The 21,806-nt window shown below is 33.8% G+C and overlaps 1 protein-coding gene across 3 annotated transcripts in view; it reads right to left on the bottom strand.

Moving 5' to 3' along the window:
• Window positions 1-21,806, bottom strand: part of DYNC2H1 (dynein cytoplasmic 2 heavy chain 1) — a 144,033-nt gene that overhangs the window by 107,615 nt on the left and 14,612 nt on the right. For all 3 annotated transcript variants that reach the window (XM_038129614.1, XM_038129624.1, XM_038129603.1), the window contains exons 19-45: window positions 20,833-20,948; window positions 19,453-19,580; window positions 17,793-17,942; window positions 16,811-17,016; window positions 15,833-15,988; window positions 15,627-15,741; window positions 14,913-15,083; window positions 14,383-14,765; window positions 13,519-13,651; window positions 13,312-13,429; window positions 13,037-13,149; window positions 12,829-12,948; window positions 12,237-12,387; window positions 10,538-10,740; window positions 9,892-10,074; window positions 9,384-9,566; window positions 9,023-9,246; window positions 8,302-8,417; window positions 7,267-7,466; window positions 6,352-6,616; window positions 5,815-6,022; window positions 5,321-5,450; window positions 4,288-4,443; window positions 3,419-3,678; window positions 2,530-2,776; window positions 1,692-1,843; window positions 1,029-1,173 (exon numbers count right to left, since the gene is read on the bottom strand). In XM_038129614.1, coding sequence (XP_037985542.1) covers window positions 1,029-1,173; window positions 1,692-1,843; window positions 2,530-2,776; window positions 3,419-3,678; window positions 4,288-4,443; window positions 5,321-5,450; window positions 5,815-6,022; window positions 6,352-6,616; window positions 7,267-7,466; window positions 8,302-8,417; window positions 9,023-9,246; window positions 9,384-9,566; window positions 9,892-10,074; window positions 10,538-10,740; window positions 12,237-12,387; window positions 12,829-12,948; window positions 13,037-13,149; window positions 13,312-13,429; window positions 13,519-13,651; window positions 14,383-14,765; window positions 14,913-15,083; window positions 15,627-15,741; window positions 15,833-15,988; window positions 16,811-17,016; window positions 17,793-17,942; window positions 19,453-19,580; window positions 20,833-20,948 — 4,732 coding nt within the window. The remainder of the gene's footprint in view (window positions 1-1,028; window positions 1,174-1,691; window positions 1,844-2,529; window positions 2,777-3,418; window positions 3,679-4,287; window positions 4,444-5,320; window positions 5,451-5,814; window positions 6,023-6,351; window positions 6,617-7,266; window positions 7,467-8,301; window positions 8,418-9,022; window positions 9,247-9,383; window positions 9,567-9,891; window positions 10,075-10,537; window positions 10,741-12,236; window positions 12,388-12,828; window positions 12,949-13,036; window positions 13,150-13,311; window positions 13,430-13,518; window positions 13,652-14,382; window positions 14,766-14,912; window positions 15,084-15,626; window positions 15,742-15,832; window positions 15,989-16,810; window positions 17,017-17,792; window positions 17,943-19,452; window positions 19,581-20,832; window positions 20,949-21,806) is intronic.

Raw genomic sequence — 21,806 nt, 5'->3', positions numbered from 1 at the left:
TGGAAACAACTGCACATCTCACCTAGCACTGTTAGTGAAGTATTATTAGACAAAATACATTTTTTTTAAACAATACCAAATATGAAACACAAAGGCAATACTGAAATGTAATAAAAGCCTACCTGAATTATTAACATTTCCTCACTAAAACCTACCTAAATTAGTAATAGTTTCTCACTACAAAATACCAAAATACAAATATCCTCTCCCGGAGAGGATATTTGAATTTACAGCTACACCTTTAATTCAAGGAGTAATTGCTTTCATCAGTTATTTGATCACAGTGTAATGAGACTTCAACTCATACTTCTTGGAATACCTCAATAATGTCATATGAAAGTCCTGCTAAGAGGTGCATGACAGCCAGTGACTAAGCCCACATCATAGTCAAAAGGATCAAATCTATACCATGCTTCTGCCTGTATGGGGACATTCATACATTCTACAGCAAGCACCACACAGTACCTTCCCCAGTAAGGCTATGTACTGATTAAGAAAAGCAAGTAGTTAAGCATTTTGCTAGACAGAAGTTCTTAAAATTTCAAGTGGGAGGCTAAAATGAACTTGTGTCCAGTTGTAAGCACCTGCTTTTAACAGTGTACCATCATAATAGGTAGTCCTTGATGTTTGTCAAGGATGCCACCCTCATATCTCCTGTGTTCATAACAGCATCCATAACAATTGGACATCTGATGCACTGTCTCCTCATCCATTAAGCAGGAATACACTACTATCCACATTTTATAAATCAGAAACTAAAAGAATAGAAGTGTTAAGATATGTGCCAAAATCCTAAAACAAATCTGTGGGAAAGCAAGAGCACTTACTGCTTACTCTGCTTGCTTCTAATACCTATGATTTTCTGAAAATAAATTCCAAAATTGATATCAACTTTATTAAAAAGATATAAACTTGTATTTTAATACTGATAAACCTTTTTACCCGCTTGTTAATATCAAAAGTTTATTATTTGTAATAAAATATCTGAACTCTCCATCTCCCTGAAGAAAGAAAAAAGGTTTCCATACCTGTTGATAGATCTGAACCATAGATCCTGCTAGCTGATGTATTTTTGGTAAAGAACCCCAAACAGGGTGATTCTTTAGGTTTTTCTGTAGTACAGGTTCCAAGTAGGCACTATAAATAGTTTGCAGTTGTTCTCTTTCTGGATAGCTAAAAAGGGAAAAAACCTAGTCATTATGGACTTTTTCTCTTTAACTAAAACTGAGTTAAACTTATATACACAATTACTGAGAAATTTCATTGAACAGCATTTCCATCCAGCAGCTAAGAAAAATCATCATTTTATTGCATTAGGCCACTCTCAGAAATTTTCTAAATACATCTGTTGATATGGTCAAACTTAAATAAATAAACTTCAAATTCTCTAACTTTATAACCAAATACCGCCTTAACACAAAGCTGCAGAAAGCAGTTTACTGCAAGCAAAATTATCCAACAGGAAACATATTTCAAACACATCACTACCAACAGGCACCTGTAGATTCCTCTTAGCTGGACTGTGGTGCCAAGAGGCACCAAACAAGCACCAAACCTGACAATCACAAACTTTGAGAAAAGATGAAAGACTGGAACAGTCACATCTTTGCAAAGACTAAATTGACAAGAGGTCCTTATAAAGAGAAGCTGAATCTGAGTTCTGAGAGTTTGACTAATTTACATATACTTACTCAATTGCACAGACACGAACAATAGAAGTAAATCTGGAGGTAAGTTTATGTCTTCCTAATGTTTCTCCAGCTGACATAGAAGCCACAATTTGGATGTTTTCTAAACCAACCCATTCCAGATTTTCATCATAAAATCCTTGATATGTAAGAACCTTTAATAATTAAATAAATACTTCATTAAAGGATAGTCAATAGAGTATCATGCAAAATAAAATATAATAAAAAAGTGAGAAATGTACCATTATTTCTGCTTTCTTAACTGTCTGAGGTGTCTTACTCCTTATAATTTTGTCACCTGCACATTTGCAGGACTACATTGTCCCAATCATTAATGAAGATGTTAAAACAGATCATGGCTTCCAAGTAGACTCTGTACCACTGACAATCACCCCTGGGCCTGGCTCTTCAGCCAGCTTTCATCCCACCTCACTATCTGCTTATGCAGTCTGTATCAATAGCTTTTCTTGTGAGAACCTTTTGGGAGACAGCATCAATGGTCTTAGTGAAGTCACTCTCTTCCCCTCATCAATCATGACTTGTCCCTGGTGAATCCATGCTGACAGCTCCTGGCACTCATCTTGTCATTCATGTGTCTACTGCACTGTAACTCATTGAGATGAGTGCTGTCTTTAGTTGTTTATAAATATCAGCCAAATAAAAATGGTATGTTATTTCTGGCTGACACCTACATAGTCTATTAAAGCACAAACAAAACCAATGTCAATACAGGATGCAGGACTTTAACACTGAAATTAATCAATGTAGGTATTTACTACATACACTAAATTATAGCCAGTATACTTGAGTCTCTTTTTAAATAATAAACACAAGTGTTCACCTGCTGCAGAAAAGCCACGAGAGTGCTTGTTCCCCATTTATCAGGTTTGGGTAGATTGATGTCTTTTAAGTACAAAACAAGCCTTTCACAGTCCTTTGGTCTGTACACTCGTCCAGTGTTTGTGCTGATTACAATGCAAGTTTGACTCAATTTCTGTAGAAGATGTTGAGAAGTAGTCTGTGCACTGCAGTGAACAGTGGCGATCTGAGTGGAGCGGAGCTGAGAAAATGCATAATGAAGCAGCATCCTACAAAATCAGACATAAACATATATATATAGGCATAAATAAATTTAAATGCTGTGCATCCAAAGATATTTTGTAGTTGTTGAATTAACATGCATATACTACATCCTATATTAATGGAATATAGGTGGAACATGAGGTTTGCTGAATTCAATATTTTTGCCTTTAAAACTGTAACATTTTCCATTCACAAAATTCAATGGAAGTGTAGTGTATACAGCTACACAAAACAAACAGCTATTTAATACCTTGGTTTAGTGACACAAACCATCTAAACAAGGAATCTAACAAAGGCAACAGGATATGCTAAATTGAGTTGCCTGCACAAGGCATCTAGAGCCTCTTGAAATGAGACTGGATCTCATGTGCCTCTAAGCTGCTGCTCCATGACAGTTGGTTTTCCAAAGATCCTGTTTCATATCTAAAAGCTACATTCAGATATCTTAGATGCACAGTCACAGTCTGAATTGTCCTTGTAGAGCTTCATAATTTACTTACTTGCCACTACATAAGGTCTGTTTAATTAATGACCTAAACCAGTATTATTCTATCAGAAAGTCATATGATAAAAGCATTATAAAAAAATTATAGATTCTGTCAAACAACTAGAAGTATATTTTACTTTAAGTAGAAACTATTTTTTACCCCTTTCCGCATCCTTCAGGACCCACAAGAAGAAATGGCTGCTTATTATTAATATCTAGCCATGGTCTAAAGTAATCTAAACCTCTCTGCATGTCAGGGGTTTGGATGACAGGAAGGGTTTGGAGATTACTGAAGTCATCAGCTGTGAGATTTTCAGGTTTTTTCAGCTGATACAGCATTAGCTCTCCAGTGTCAATGTCATAATATGTGTCCAGGGGCTTCCTCGGATCAGGAGGAGACTCTTGCGCCCAAGTGAAGATCTTTATGAAAAATAAAAATAAAGCTTCAGTTAAATCCATATTCCTAACAAGATCTACCATTTCAAGCTAGTCTAAAGAATGTTCAAAGAATACTTACGTAAAATCAAACATATAATTCTTAAATTTGATAGTCTGAGGCTGCCTTTGAAAATTAAATCATATCATGCATATGCTTTATGATTAAGTCTTTAACTAAACAGTAATATATTACTCTTCCATTTTTCATTATATAAATAAATTAAAATGTATTTAGAAAAGCTTTACTTTTTTTTTTAATATTAGGCATCCTAATAATAAAAATACCTCAGAATACCATCCTGATGAAGTGCAAAGTCCTGTTTCTATTTCAAGTATTCTAAACAGAAAAAATCCCTCAAAAATAAATCTGAATTACATTTACAATACATACAGACAAACACAGTCTGCTGCAGTAGGTCCTGGAACTAAGCAGTATAGACAAGGGCATTTCACTATCTCTTGGTGCAGGACCAGAAGATTGCTGTCTGGGATGGATGCAATGTATCAGTGACACATAAAACATTCCTTCACTTCTCAGCTATTTCTCTACAGATAACACAAATCAAAATCAAATTAGAGCACAGAGATTACCTCTTTTGCAAATTCTTGTCGTGACTTCATGTTGAGATTGCCACCAAGACCACGTAACAAGTTAATAATAAACTGTCCACGATCAGTACTTCCATGAAGATGAGACAGTCCATTCATCACAGTTCCAACTAAACTTGTTTCCACTACAAAGTCATTCTGTAAAATGAAATTTGTGGTAGATTTAAATATATTCCTCAATATAAATATGGTGTATTGCTAGCACGCTTTTGCTACTCATTGCTTTTTGACATTTACACAAATGAGGTACGATCTCAACACTGCTATTGTTCTAGAAAATTCACTTGACATTAAATTATTTCTAAGCATTGATATGGTGGTTTTAATTCCAGACTATGAGTTAATGTAATTTAGGATAAGCAATCAAAACTTTCCTCACAGATTTTGAGAATCTACAAGGAATAAACTTAACTGTACACTGGAAATCTTCCTTTTGAACAGATTATTTATGGATTTTGCTCTCTGGCACCAAAGGGAATCTGCAGTCTCAGGAACAATGCCATGACTTTTACTTTGTTACTTTAAATGTTTAAAATATGTCATGGGTAAAAGAACTAGGAGGAAAAATAATTAGAAGAACACAACAGGATCATGTATGTTCCCCAGGAGCAGATAATGCACGTTTCTTAAACACTAGCACACTGGCCACAGCAGTGGGAAAGTCTCCTAAAAATATTTTCAGCACATAAACTACTTGATCAATGCAAATTCAACTCCTCCAGAAGGGGAGTATGGGAAGCAGCATTAATGTGGTCACAGCACCAAGCCTGCCAGAGTACAAGGGTTTGGACAATGCTTGCAGGTGCACGGTTTGATTCTTGGGGTGGTGCTGTGCAGGGCCAGGAACTGGACTTCTGTGATCCCTGTGGGTCCCTTCCAACTCAGGATATTCTACAATTTTATAATTCTATCAAAAAAGCACTGGGATTTTTTTTTTTTAATTACAGTTCCATTTCTAGAGAAATGGATCGTACTTAACAGAAAGTGAAATTTGATTAAGTATTCATTTACTAACCTTCTTTACAACCCAGTTTAAAGCCTTTTCAAAATAGTCCCCAATCCAATTTTCAAGGTTGTATCTGCATTCTTCAGGCTGACTTCTTATCCAAGACTTTATTAGAGCATTAAGGTCTGTATCTTCATCACTAAGTCAAAACAAAACAAGATTCAGATAAATACAAGAAACCAATGTCTTTAAAGAGACTATTTTAAAGGAACAACAAAATTCCAGAAAAAGTCTGGCAAAATACTTTAACAATTTCAAACCAATATTTAAAGAATACTGGGCTCTCCAGTGAAAAATTCACTGCATCTTTTAGAAAAAATCTGAGATATTTCAGTTAGAAGTTTATAACAAACACCACAGAAGGGATATGCAACCTAAAGAAACTTCCCCAGTGACTGACTTCCTAAATGTAAGCAACTCATCTGCTGCTCCCTTCACTTGAGAATGCCTTTCAAGAAAAGTTAGTATATATTTGCTCACTTTAAAAGTATCTTCTGGCTTACCTCAGAAAGATCATTCCCATTCGAGATATTGTAGCAGGAGAAGCACAGCTAAGGTCATGAGTTTCAAATATAAAGTTGACATTTGAACCAAACTGAATTCTTTCCCCACTGGGCATAGTCAACAATTTGTTGTCATCCAAAACAGAATTCAAAGATTCAATCCATTCAGGATCAATATCACCATCACAAATTATCCATGAAGTAATATCTGTTTCCAGACAGAAGAATAAAATATCAAACCCAAGAAACACATTTCAAAAATATCACCCCTTGCTATCTTAATGTTATTTTTCCTTCTTCATTATGACTGACAGTTCTATGAAGACACTCCTCACATGCTTTACCTTCTGCTGCCTATTTTTGCTTTCTTATAACAAAATTTGTGAAGAATATACCAAGGCATTTGGCTACAATTGTTACCAGAAGTTTTTCTTCCCTTATGCTATCCACAAACAATAACACAATATGAAGAGGTACTTGAAAACTAACAATTTCAGTAATTTTAGTGTAACATCTGCAAGTTCCTCTCAGACATACCTGGGGGCTCTCGCACCACTTGCCGAGCACTGTTTGTAAGCACTCCATCAGACCATTCCCTGGTATCCATGTCAATACGGCCCAGCAGCTGATGCCGAGGCATGGCTTTGGGATTCATCGTGTACTGCTTCACTACTCTGCCAGTTTTACCAAGGGCTGCCTTTAACATCCGCCAGAGCGTTGATTTACCTCCACCACTGGGACCTACGATAACTACACCCATTCTTTGACGCAGTTGTTCATATAACTCCAAAGCCTTCTTGATCTAGACAATGAAAGAGATAATGGCTATGTGAAACTGTAAAGCTAAATGAAACATGTTCCTTTACAGTTTTTCTGAGATTTACTTTGCATGCAGACACTTTACATAATTTTGTTTTTTTAAATAATAGATAATAGCAGATATATTTAGAATTATAATACTAAAGTTTATGAAGAAATTTATTTTACATGTTAGAAGCATTTCATTAAATTACTAATACAAAAGTAATAGCTATCTTTGGGCATATTTTTATGATAATTTAACAAATCTTCAATCACAAAACTTCATCCACTTCTACAATAAATAAAAACAAGGCAGAGAACTGCTTGCAAAAATCAAATATTCACATATTTCATTCTTTCACTGTCCAAAATATTCACTGGAATTTGTATCTGGCTTGAATGAAACTGTGTGTCTCATGTTCACATCTTAATTTTCCTTCAACTATTTTTCTTTCAATTACATAACTGATCTGAAGTGCTTCGAACACACATCTAATTTTTTGTACACATGTAATTAGAATCTAACAACCAGTTATTCTCACTTTTTTATAAAATATTTTTCAAAAGAAAACAGAAATTAGTTAAATTAATGAAATATGAATCAGTTCTAATTCAGAATAATACTGTTTTGTTGCTGTAGTTGATGTTTACCTGTGTGCCTATAATTTCCAAGTTTGCTTCCTCAAAGACTTGTTGTAAAGCTGCAGTTAACTCAGCATATTCCACATCTTTAGAATCAGTGCCAGGAAACACATCTTTAACCAGCTCATCAAAACGAGTGCAGTCTGCAAATGTAAGCTTTGATGTGGTGTTCAGTCGCAAAGCTTGAACCACTATGTGACTTTCATTAACTGGAAAGAAAAACAAAAAAAACAGATCAGTTTAAGCTGTGTCAATACTGCTCATACATTAAAAGTAGAATTGGAGCATAGATTCTAGAATTCCAGTTCATGTACCATTCTACTTGGAAGCTAGGCATAGTCAGGCATACTTCCTGTAAGTACAATATATGCCCATAAATGCATTCTATACAGATATAAGGTGGTTATGATGCTGGTCAGATGCAGACCATTTGTTATGTCAAAATCTGTAAACTTTCAGATACATGCTGGTTAAGCAAACAGGAACCAGTAGCTGTCTTCTAAAGATGTGAAATGCTCATCCATTCCACACTCTTTAATTCCCTCTCAATTAACACCTAAGTAACAATAACTTTAAAAATCTTTAAAAAATGAAGTGACTCAGTCTAGTACAATATATTTCTATAATTTCTACCTATCCTTACATTTGTCTCTGTCTACCAATCTGAATCCAGTGCCATGTGACAATTTTTGCAAAACTCAGAGTCAAAATGGTCCGATAACTAAAAATACTAAGAGCATCAGAAGATCAACTTTCCTGTCCTAAGCCAAGTGAAAACAAGACTTTGAGAATCATTTAAAATTATTCCCAAATGAAATCCTGTAATCTGTGTTCTTATCATCATATAAAAGCTCAATCTAGAGTATGACAAATTTTTCGTGATCTCCTAGTGAAAACGAGATTTCATAGATATTTTCTTCTTTCCTAAATTGCCTACAGATATAAGCCATAGCTTTTTTAAAACTCCAGTAAACAAGAAAGCTGGAGTGAATTATATTTGTATAAGATCCAAAAGAATCAAAAGTTTGGTATGGTCAATCTTACCTTCTTGCTTTGCATCGCTTTTCTTCAGCTGATGAAGAAGACTGCCACAGCCTCTCAAAACAGTCTTCAGGGCTCGTAAACCCCAGTCATAGTGCTGCTGTGGTGTCAGAAGATCCCTAAATTTAAAAACAATAATATTGCAATAAGCTCTAGGCTACAGCGTCTGAAATTTTGGGTTGGTGAATGAACACACGTATAATCCAGGTTTGAACAAAAAAGAAACTGGCATGTATTTGTAGTGCCATCTGAAATGCATCTCAGAAACACAGCAATGACACTCTGGAATTTTCAGACGGGTAATATTCAATATGTATTTATTATTGATCCTAACAGCATTCACTATAACTTCTGATCTTTGTACTCTCTAATGTCGCCCTAAAAAACTACACTCTAATGCACATAGTTTTAACCAAACAGGCACTTGCATTTCAACAGTTTTGAGAGTTCAATACAACACAATGCTTGTCAGCATTCATATGCTCACATTTATATTTAGTGACATACTAGGGGAGCAGCAATTTGCTCCCTTGAGATTGTAACTGAATTCAAGATATTTTCACATCTCAACCTCCCAATATATTGCATTATTTTAACTTTGTAAGTTAAAAGTATCTGTACAGAGATTTGCATGGTAAATCACTTTGATTTAAGAGCTACAAGGGAAGAAAGTTAGAAAGGTAACTTTACTAAGGAGGGGAGATGTGGGGGGGTGAAAGCTTACCTTGCTAGATTAAAAATAGCCACTAATTTTCTACCCAGTATTTTAGCATCCTTAAAGCCTTCTGAATACAAAATAACTTCTGCAATGAGTTCATTGTCTGGATGAGTCATAGCAACTGGCCTGAAAAGTTGCTTGAGGTTATCAGGCAGTTTTTGTCTTCCTCCATAACCTTTTCCAGCAGGATTTAGAGTGATAAAAATTCCAGAATTTGGATCCATTTCAACCTAGCATTAAAAGTGCATTGTAATGATATATTGTCAGATGAAACAGGATTGAGATATGCTGGGTGGACTATGTTTCGTTACAGTTGTCAGTTTTTAAATGTGGCCAATGTGAACAAGATAATTAAGTTTTGCTGTACCTTTTTGCCAAGCATCTCACATACAGGACTGTGTTTCTTCAATGCATGTTGAATTGTCTGAACCTGCATGGATACTGCAGACAATACAGCTTCCTCAAGCCTATTGAATTCATCAAAACATCCCCAGGCACCACACTTCACTAAGCCCACAAATATGCGTCCCATTGACTTCACATCAATGCCCTTGAAATTGAAAAGAATGTTGTCAAAATTCAAATAACAAGAAAATATAAAAGAATGTCTTCCCATCCACTAAAAAAGCCAGCCCTTGAAAATATCCAAAAATTTCTAATGGCAACAGACAAATTATCAGAATAATTTCCATTATAATTTCAATACAACTACAACTACTACTACTACTACTACTAGTAAAAATAATAATAATAATTCCAATAAAAATAACAACTATTAATATTATAATTTTAATATTTCTTCTGTAATATAATATTGCTTTATAAAGTATGGGTGTAGATATCCATTTCCTAAATGAAACAAAAACCATATTCACCTCATCACAATTAAAGACTAATACTTGTCTTCCAAGAATCCCACCCAAGGCTTTTACTGATTCTGTCTTCCCAGTTCCAGCTGGACCATAGGGATTTCCTCCAAGGCCCATCTTCATGGCCTGAGTAAGAGTTAGGTAACACTTATCTGTCAAAGGTGTATAAACAAGTTTTGGAGAAATCCCCTGCAGAAACAAAACAAATTATATTGATTGGTAGACAGAAAATACTTCCAATTTAATTACTTTAATTTTGTTCAAAAGTAATTAATTTGATAATATAAAGCAACAGCCAAAATTTCTGTCTCATTAAGAATATGAATTTGTTTACAAAGCTGTCCTGGTTTTATATCAAATGCCAATGTATTCTTCAATTTTTTTCACAACTACAGATGAAACTGCACTTGGATACATAAAAGCAAGAATATTTAAAAATATGTATATGATAATTCGATACAATTTACATTTACCCCATCAGCATTAGGATTGAAAATTATGACCCTATCTTTTAATATTATCTATGAAATAGCATGTTAAAGACGTAACAAAGTTTAGAAAAATGAAAACAGTTAGGAGACTATCAGCAGCATGTATGAAATGAGGAAGTATTTGACTCATATATAAAAGCCACTATGTAAAAATACTACACCTGATATTCATAAGTATATTGGAGCTCAGCATCTACCATCTGAACATAACATTTTTGGTCGTTCATATAAAATCTCAGCTGCTTCTTCCAAGCCCAGTCTTCAACACTGTGAACCTCAGCTTGATTCAGCTGTTTCACCACATCAATGTTATGAATGATATCAAGAATCAGAGCTTTAAGCTTGAGCTCAAGGATTCCAGATTCTGCAAATAATCACACCAAAAAGAAAAAATCACTCTTGTACAGCAAGGAAGACACATGTTACCATTCACAAGTTCATTGTGCTGCTTTCTATTATCCGCAGATTTTATTTAGATCTTGTTTGAATTATATAAAGGTTTTTTTAAATTTTTTAAAGCAAGCAGCATAAAATAAGATCCTGACAGACAATGTAAATCATGTAACTTCAGTCATTTTGATGTGACTTTGTCTGCCTCTACATGGCAGGGGGGAGGTGGAGTTTGAGACAGAGGAAGAGGGGGAGAGAGAGGGGGAGAGGAAAAAGGAGAGGGAGAGGTTTTTCTGCAAAGCAACTTATGACAAGAGTGTTAATAGCCATCTCCGCTTCAGCAATTAGTGTGGCTCAACCTGCTGTTGAGCACCTGAAAACCATACTACACACACTCTGGAGATTTTACTCAGAATAATTATGGTGATGTGGAGTGAAAGTTCATTAAGAGATTTGGTACATTAAGTATACTCTTAGAGCATGTTGTTTCATTTAGTTTCATTGAAAAAAATCCAGTTTTTGTGTTTCTATACCATTCCATGATGGGCATTAAAACAAAGTAAGTGAGAGTAATCACAACTCACTTCAAAATCCCACCTATTTTCCAAACTAAAACATAAATGTATTATACAAGAGATGAAATGAACACTCCTCTCTAACAGGATATTTCTCAAACAGCTATAGAAAGAGTACAGAAAGGGAGCTCAGATAAAGAAACACACTTACATACTTCTGGAGGTAGGTAATATGAATCCTGGTTCTAATTAATGGATCAGATGTTTACAGTTCACAAATTGTAAGCTAAAATTTAATGCAGTAAGCAGCTATACAAGTGTGGTTGAAGATTATCAACTACATATCAAGACTTTCCACACCTAAAATAAAAGCCATCTCACCTAACCTGCAATGTGGACTTTTTTTACCTGAAGTAGTCACTCAAAGCCCACCTCTCATCAAAAAAAAGAAAAAAGCACTCAGAGGCATAATTATTCAGACTACGTAAAATTTAGAACAGTCATGTCTTGAGAATAACTAGCTTATTTTGCTTCAAATGTTCTCAAAATTATTAGCTCAGAGGCAGATGTGTACTTCTAATATAAAAAAAGAGAATCACCTACACAGTTGTACAGAATATACTGGCTTGACACAACATACTTCAACTGTTGTTTACCCATTTCCTGTGAACCAGAAGATACATAAGCTAAAAGATAGAAACTTACCAAAAAACTTTATAAAAGAGGTCTCTATATATTCTCCAAGATAGTTTCTAAGATATATATAAAAATACTTTTGTTTACTTTGAAATATTAATGACTCTAATTTTGGCTGTAATAGGTGACTTTCTGTAACTCAGCTTTGTGAACTCAAATTGAGACACATTTATATAATTTCCTGTTAAAATAAACAATGTAAAATACTACACAACTGCAGTCATAATAGAGAATTATATATTAATTATCATTTTTATACCTGTACTCCCAGCATCTTCGATGTCACTACCAATGCTAGTATAATGGTCCAGTTTAGCCGTGAGTTCTAATTCTAATTGTTGCAGATTATGGTTTTTGATAGCATTTTCAACATCTTCAGTGAACAGAATTTGTTCTGCCAAGGAAAGAATCTTTGGAAGAGAAAGTTCAAATTATATTTTATAAATACTGAAGACATATAAAAATGAACCAGTTTTTCAATTAATTTTCAATTGCTTATTAGGTCTGATATTTTAAATATTTTATTGTATAATTTTTAAACAAAGCTCTACATTTGCTATGATCCTAAGAATAAAGCCATCGAAAAACCTGGCAAAATTTTGCCAAAACTTGCAACATAATCTAATACAGCAAGTCTTTTTCATTAAGTGGTATGTCAAAATGCCATGCAAAAGACTTGAAAATTTCAAATGTTTGCAAAGGAATTTAATAAGAGCACATATTTTTAAGAACTTCTCCACATGATCAGTGAGTAAAATAGATTTGATTTGGTTATTTTCTTCCAAATCTAAAAAAAAATAACTTATTTGGTAATTCTAAGACCACAGTGGCACTGCTGGATTAACTACTACCTGGGAAGGAAAGAGAGATGGATCGATTGAACCTTGAGATTTTTTTCCAGCATCAACACAGTCAATTAACATTTTTTTCAGGGTCTCCTTCATCTCCAAAGCCAAACTGTTTAGCCACACCTGACAAAAAGACAAAAAACCTCAAAATTGCATCAGAAATTAATATCTCAATGATGTTTGAATTAGACTAGGATGCGATTTTTCTTACCTCCACATCATTTGATAGAGGAACTTTATTTCTAAGTGGCACAGTTTCTCCTTCTACAGACTTCATGGCAATTATGTATTTAAATTCTTCATCAAAGCTCACACTATTAATGCCTATTAATCAGAAAACATCAATAAAGTAATATATTCTCAAAGTCAAACATTAATTACTAAGTGTCTAGTCATGGAAAGAGAGGAACTGCAACATTATTATTTAGCTTCAAAGACTCTTATCTCTAAATAAGTAAATTTCACAAATAAAGATTAATGCATTACCAGCAAAAAGTTTCTTAAGATGAGACTGGATAACCAGAGGATTCGTGGACTGTCCTAAAATTTCTAATAAGTCATCATCTCCAACAAAATAGAATCTTGGAAATGCTGAGCGCTTTTCCTATATAAAAACAGAATAAATCAATTTTGTTGATTTAAACCTAAGCTTATTGACTTTCTTTATAAAAAAGGTATTAATCTTCACTGTACCTCCAAAAACTCATTCAGAGATTTCTGACATCTCTGAAGCTGGTCAAGTATGGTAGTTAAGGTATTTTTTATTCCTGCCCGGACATTCAGTGATGTTATCCTATTGTCACTCTTAATATCTGACATAATGGATCTTGACAGAAAAAAAAAAACATAAACCCATCATTATTTTAACTTAAATACGACAGATATAAAGTTAAGTAAATAAAAATTAACACACAGACAAGTAATATAAACAGCTAAAATGTAACTTTTAGGTTTCAGTACTAATGATGAAACATTTCAGAATTTACCTCAACGTCTCTCCAATGTAATTTAAGAACAATGGCTTCTTGTTAAAATTTCTCTATCCAGAACCAACAAAATTCAGGTATTGACTTTTATTTCCATTTAAGTAATTTCAATTCAACCCACAGCAGATAATGGTACATATCTTTCCATATTTCTAAAACCTACTACTCCCTTTTTATCTTTTTACTTGTTTGGAACAAATAAGCCATCTGTTTCCCCCAAAACTGTGTGTACTTTCTTAGTGAACAAAGTGATAGTCTTCAACATGATTGTTGAAAAAACAATTACATCCCCTCTACTTCTGCTGCTAAGACTAACCTTGTGTTTGCCTGCCTTGCTCACAATCTTTGATGCTTCACGATTCCCCTCTTCACAAGTGCCCCATTAAATTAAAACATTACCACTTTTATTCAGATATATGTTGCCATCACACATATATATCTTCTGAATTCCTGACACTGACCTTCTTGTTCATACATATGCCAATTGTTCCATATATTTTCACTATGAAGAATGTTCCAGACTATATGTCAAAGATACTACAAAAGGTAAGTTGCATTCCATAACACTAACCTAAAGCTTTCATCAACTCTGTTAAAACGAGCTTGTTCTTTGGGTAGAGCTCCACGACCAAATATCGGTTCCAAATAGACCCATTTCCTTTGAATTTGGTTTAAATTCTGCAGGTACTCATCCAAGTCAGCTAGCTTTTTTTCCCAGATGGACACTTTATCTTCAAAACCTTTGTAATATGGAGAGTCCTTAAGAGACTGTAGAAGACAGCGATGATCTCCAACTTGATTGACTGTGTCCTTCCAGTCTTTAATAAGCCTGATGGTCTTTCCTTGGCTATCTTCATAATCTGTTAACATGAAGACAGCTCCAACTCCCCAGAGTTCAAGTTCACGTAATGCTTCTCTGATTGTGATTTCACCTTGAGCTCGACAATTTAAATCCTATTTAAAAGCAAGAAACTCTCCATTCAAAAATATATTGCAAACTCTACTTCTATAGTATTAAAGATATATGCATATGAAAAAACATATACTACATAAAGTAAACCATAAAGAAGCTATACATCCTGTATTTAAAATTACTCATACCTTAAGTTCCATTGCTTTTTCTATAATGGCATCTGTCACTTTTAATAGATCTCCAAATAGCAAACCCTCAAGTGTAGTGCCTCGGGGAAGACCCAGAAGACGAAAGAGATCCAACCAATGGTCTGGAGAAAGATGTTCTCCTCTTACATATTTTAGGAGTGGAATTATCATCTACAGAAAAAACACACAGGTAAATCCATCTAGTTACGAAATCTGCACTCTTTGATTATGGAATGACATGCTATTCAAACAAAAATAAAATTTAAATTCTTAAACTGTGGTAAAATTTTTCTAGTTCCTGAATTTAAAGTTTGGGAGTATGATTCTGAGGACAATTCACTGCAAATCTGTGTCTATGTAAGCTGTAATGACCATTCTGTTTACTGCAGAGAACTAAAGGTTCCCAAAAGTAAATGAAATGTTCAAAACACTATCAGAAGATATTTTGTTAAATATTAAGATGGTTTTATTGTAAGAAATTAACAATAAGGTATAAAATGGTGTACATTACCCAGTAATACCATAACATTTTTTTTGTTTCACAGGATTTTTTGAAATTCAATGAATCACAGAATTATTTGGGTTGAAAACAACCTTAGAGATCACCTGGTTCCCAACCCCCTGCTGTGGGCAGGAACACCTTCCACTAGACCAGGCTGCTCAAAGCACCACCCAACCTGGCCTTGAACATTTCCAGGGTAATTAGCATCTTACTTTATATTTGTCCACTTCTTTTTGCAACTTTACTGTCATTACAGTATGTTCTTCCATCTTCCTCAGTCTGTCATGCCAGTTAAACAAAAATTCTTCAAATAGGTATATCTTACTTCTGCATGAAAATCAGACATAAAAAGGTCATAACAACACAGTACTACAACCACACCAGTATACCCATTAAAAATAAAGTAAAAAAATGTTACCTAAAAGTAATCCAGTCTTCTTTAGCTTTTTCCTGAAAACCTTGATAAAACTCATCATACAGTGCCCAGACATCTGCACAGCTCTGAATATCTTGACTTACAGCTTCTGACAATGATAAGTCAGGCTCTTCCAGCTTAAAATGATGGCATTCTTCACTGAATAAAAAGATCATTGCATTATGCATTATATTATTCTACTAGACTTTTATGGGTTAGGAAATGGTACCATACAGAAATCATCATACTTTTTTAAGAAAAGTCATTTGCTTTATTGAAGAATATTGCTGCCAACTGCATTTTCCTTATAATCTCCTTCTTGAATAGAAATAATAAAGGAATATGAGTGATAACTCTTTTACACAATAACCTTCTCCCATATTCACAATTGTTTTCCATAAACTTTCATTTCTTTTTTATTTATGAGAAAGGTGAATTAATTTGTGCCCTCAAAATCAAAGCCAGAAAAAAAATAATTCTGAATTGATCATTTCTTCCAAGTGGTAAAAAAAATATGCTAATTTTATTTGCCATAATTTACATGCCAAAGTAAGAAGTTAAATAGAAAATTTCATCCTCAAGATCTGCAATAATGAACACAGACACTTACTGGGAGAGGTGACCTCCTGTCCACTTAAGTTAAAAGAGGTTCTTTTTGGACCAATATCCTAAACCTTCTCTTAGTGAGAATTTCAAAAGTCAGAATTAAGCCTTTAGTGTACAAACTTCCTTTTGCAAGACCTTAAGAGATTTCTCAATTTATTTATCCAAAAAACACCTAGAAAAACTTAGCTCAAGAAATTGATGTTACATAAAACCAACAAAAAGGACCCTGAAAAGCTAATGAAAAACATGCAATACAAATTAAATTACTTACAATATCTGTTGCGATAAAAATTAGTAAACATTTTCTGAGACACTATTGCTGTAAAAGATCAATACATTAATGAATAAGATATACAGGGAAATAAACACACTTACATGAGTTTTTCTTTCATGATTTTAAGTTCATCAAATTCTTTTTTTTTTTCCTTTATCATCTGAGCACTTTTCTCAAGTACATCCTGACCACCTGTTTCAATAACATCATCACTTGGCTTTAGCTGATCCCAGCGAGCTTTAAATTTTTCCAGATCTTGAAGATATATATTGACACGTGAAAGCACATTTCCTTTCATCACTTCCATCTGCAAAGCAATAGGCAAAATTACATTCCTTAATGGTTTGTATCTACTACTATAATCAAAATCAAAACATCAACTTCAAAACTTGATAATGACTACTTTATCAAAAATTAAACTCAAAAAACTTCTTGTGTAACACATGAAGAAATAGTTCAACTTTATTCTCCTTGTTCTGTTTTTCTTTTAAAGGGGGCATTACTTTTTATTATGCTAGTACTTGAGACTTATTTATTCAGCCTACGCTACCTACTTAGGCTTGCCTCTTATAGCATATAGAAAAAATGCTATTTGTATGGCAAATTGATATCTTCAGTAGAACTTCAAATGAGTTAAGTAGTTTGCCTATGGACTGGAATTACAGGACTGTGCATAGATTAGCAAAGTTAAGTGAAAAGAAAATAAAAAGCTTCAATACTAAAATAATGATAAAGAAATAAAAATGCTATCTTTAAACTGTTATCCTCTTTTCCTCTGTTAACCATTGCATTTATTAAGCCATTTCTGTCACCAGAAAGTTGTTCTGAGAAAGAACTACAACAATACATCTACTTTAGCATCAGTTCAACGAAAGTTTTCCCTAGTTACTGCTCCAGAGTTAACAGTTTCTGCTTAAGAGTCCAAGTATTCTTCCTTAGATAGCTCTCCCTCAACTCAATAATGCCCATGTTATTATTGAACTGACAATATTTATGGATTTAATCTAAGAAAAAAGTATCGTTCCAGACACATTCAAAAGAATTTCAACATTTTCAGGTAAAACTTTAAACTTTCATTGCTACCTGTTCAGCAATCATAAGCTGGTGGCTTTCCATCATTAACTCAAATTTATCCCATGTAGCTCTTAGGTTACTGATACTGTCCAAACCTGCACCAGCCACAGTTCGCAGAAGTTTGTTTTTATCTTCAGCTTCTTGAAACAGGAGAAAAATCTAAAAGTGGAAAGATCAAAACTAAGCATGCATGTAAAAATTCAGCAAATCCTGTTTACCTAAAACCAATATATATGAATCACCAATTCTGTAAGCATAGATAATAAGCTTATATACAGCTGCTTTTTTAATACTGCTTATAGAATAATAATAAAATATTTGAAAAAAATAGTATCTGAGGCATTTAGAGAAATTCTAAACCTTGATCCTAACATGAGATATACAGAAGTGAATGTTAACTATGAAAGAGTTAAGTGCCACCTTATATATTGCAGAGATCAACTCAATCAAATTGAAGAAGAGCAGCAGAGCAACAGAATGTGATAAATCTGTGTGTATGTTTGCTGGCTTTGGCTGGGATGTAGTTAATTTTTCTCTTGGTACCTTTCTGTACTGCTCAAAATGCTTATAAAAGAACTGGAAAAGGAGACCAGTCTGTGAGATGATAAACGTTACTGATGATACTATGTTATTTCAGGCATGAAAATACTTTGCCTGAGAAGAACTACAGAATGAATGTATAAGAAATAACAACTAATGATACTGGAGACAAGCAAAATTCAAGTAGATAACCATGAAGAGACATAAATGTGAAAAAATAAATTTCACATGTACAAGTTGAGTCCTAAGATAAAACCTGCACTTGACTGCTATCTTAGGGTTATGATACCTAGTTTTACCAAAGTGTGAGCTTAATTAATCCAAGAAGTAGGAAGCAAAACAAATGTTATGAGTCACAGAGATCAAAAATATTATAAGAGGTAATATTACAATTTAATCATGTAAATCCATGATTATTCAGATCTTAAAAACTGAGAAAAATCTGTTGGTCCCACATTAAAATGAAATAGAAAGAAAAGACTTATCAAAAGGCCACAAGGATGACCAAAGTTATGAGTGTGTTATATATAAGAAAAGAGGAGATTATTAAGAAAAGAGGAGATTATTAACACTCTTCAATCTACAACAGAGATTGCTGATACCAGACACAACAAAGTAGAATACAGTCATATGCCATGAAAAGGAAGCATAGGAACTGTTTGGTCCATATCTCTTCCAATATAAGAAATAGTATGAAGTTAACAGGTGCCAGTTGGAAAAAAAAAATAAAAAGACGAATTCTACATGTAATGTTTAATTGATCTACACTTTACCAGACTATATTTTGGATGTCAAACACATGTTTGCTCTCAAGAGAAGACAAGGTAAGGTGCTGGAAAAGAAATCCACTGAGTGTTACTATATGCTCAGGAACCACATAAAACCCAGCAAGGTTCAGGTTGAAGGTTAGAAGTAAAAAGTATCAAAAAAGCTACCTTGATTTTATGTTTTCCCCTAAATAAATCACCCAACTGCTGGACACCAATTACTGTGCTACATGGACTACTGCCCTGACCCTATGTGACCTGAGCATGATCTTTATTAGTTATTATTAAATGTAAGTTTCCATTCTAGAAAGTAATTATAGTTTTATAGCTGTTGCTCTCGATAGAATAAAATAGTCTCTTACCCCCTCTTTTCGTTCATGTAGGCTTAAATATTTTAAATTGTCTTCTGCTATTTCCTCTACAGTCTGGGGCTTAATTACTAGTGTTTCCATGGCATCAGTGAGAAATGTAGAAACATCACAGAGGTGAGCTACACAAAGATGGAAAACAAAGTTATCATCGAGAGAGTATTTCTAGTTTTAAATATCCAAGTCAGACAAATGCATAAGGATACAGCATTAGTCATAAGTATGCAAAGTATTTGTTTAAAAACTGCAGCCTCCAATCTTGTCTACTACCTAAACAAAAATTGCACATTTGTGTTTACAAGTAGCTTTTCAAACGTAATGCACTGAGTTCAGTGTATGATTTAGACCATAAGTATCAGAGCTCCTTCTGAACATTAAACATAAATACGTGAGGCATTTATTTACATACTTTCAAAGGTTGTAAAGGTCTTTTTTTTTAGGTAAACAGATATAAATTGCTTTTGGGTTATTTGGGGTTTTTTTCTGTTTATTTTTGTTTGGGTCTTTTAAAGGAGCTAACTAACTAAAGCCACCTTGCTTTACATATTGAAAAGACTCACAACAAATGCCTGCATAAGCTATAATGTTGTATTTACCCACCAAGGTAAATCTCTTTTGATACTGAGAAAGGAGCTGTACAGCTCCAGGAAATCTTCCAGGAAAGATTCACCTTTCAGGCTATGAAATAATTCACTTTCTGGCACAATCCCTGTTATATGTTTCCTGTGACAACCATTAGATTTAAAGCACAAAGCACTGTTATTTCTCATCATCTACACTTTATTCCACTTTGTCCTGCTGTTCCATATATAGGTCAACCACCCAAAACAGGGAAATGTTTTGTATTCTTCAACACAGTTTTAACAGTTTTGACAATCTAAGTGACAAGCAATTCTATGGAGTAAGTCCAGATCATTTTAGACTCTTCATGAAGTATTTCAATTTGTAAAAGAAAAATCTAATAGCATTTTTATTACATTTTATGACACATTCTCAAACACCTAGGAAATTTTCCTCCCTCAAACATTAAATAAATTTTCTTCTCTGAAGCAACAAAATTTTTCTTCAGATAAAAGAAACAAGCAAAACAATGTTCATATGTATTCTTTTACACCTGTAACAGAGATGGCCCAAACAAGAAAACAGGAAAGATACACAATGGACATCAAAGGGTCCTAGGCTACGTCTGTATTGAAAAAGTAATATTGAGGAAAACACAGCTGTAACAGATTACTTTCTCTGCATTGTGACTTCTGCAGTTCACTGTGCCTGAAAGTAAAATATTTCTATAAAAAAGTATTTACATTAACACAAATGTGCCCAAGTACAACAGAAACAATCAAAACTAAAATACTGGTCATTGATATTATTTACCTTGAATAGATTTTCTCAAAGAAACAACCAGAATGTCGTACAACTTCTGGATGAAATCATCGATCACAGTTTTCACAGGGTTGCAATTCACAGTTAAACAATCTATTCTGATCACGCTTCACAAAAAAGAGATTAAAAGACAGAAAATATTCAGTAGCATACTTACATGTTAGTATCTCTAGATCTATGCACATCTATAGTTTACCCTAACTTCATAGTTTAAAGAAAAATTTTCCTCATAATTCTACAAGTGAAAGTCATAGCTTCTTAGGAAATTAAGCCATAGTATTGAAATATTTACAACAATTATGTATACATACTTTCAGTTTTATGGGGACTGAGGTCCAATGCTCTGCTTCTCCAAATAGTTAGAAAATGGCTTGATTTTATACAACCAGTGTCATAGAATTCTGAAAGGCTATTACCATACTCAAAAGAAAAATACTTTCATTATTTGTATATTCATGTCTTTAATCTTCTGATTTCCATCACAGTTAACTAACTCAGCCTTCAATAGCAAAAAGAACTGAAGAAAAACCATAGAGAGTCATTTCAAGGCCCCATATCTAATATATCAGTGACCATAAGTAGACACCTAAAGAACACTAAGTAAAAAGTCTACCTTACTTGATATCTTCCTGACTATCCCCCCTCAATACTAATATTTTCAACTCATGGATTTCTTAGCAACATGTTGCTCCTGGCTATAAGGCACACCAGCCAGCTTCTCTTCTATTCAGCTCAGTTTGTCCATGAATTCATGGAAATCTTTACTATTCAGAGTATCACTAGCCAGCAAGTTCTACTTCTCCAGCATGAAATGTCACATATTTCTCCTTGCTCTAAACATGGTTCCTACCAGCTTTACTTTAGAACTCTAACCGTACAGTACAATAGGTTCATGTGAATTTACGTAAGAATAAAAGCCTACCCTACCATATTTTAAACTATAAGAGGTAATCAAATGTTTCGTT

This window comes from Motacilla alba, chromosome 1 (assembly GCF_015832195.1).
Source record: "Motacilla alba alba isolate MOTALB_02 chromosome 1, Motacilla_alba_V1.0_pri, whole genome shotgun sequence".
In the NCBI taxonomy this organism is placed as follows: Eukaryota; Metazoa; Chordata; class Aves; order Passeriformes; family Motacillidae; genus Motacilla; species Motacilla alba.
The sequence above is the reverse complement of the archived record's forward strand: the minus strand, read 5'-3'. Positions and strand labels throughout refer to the sequence as shown.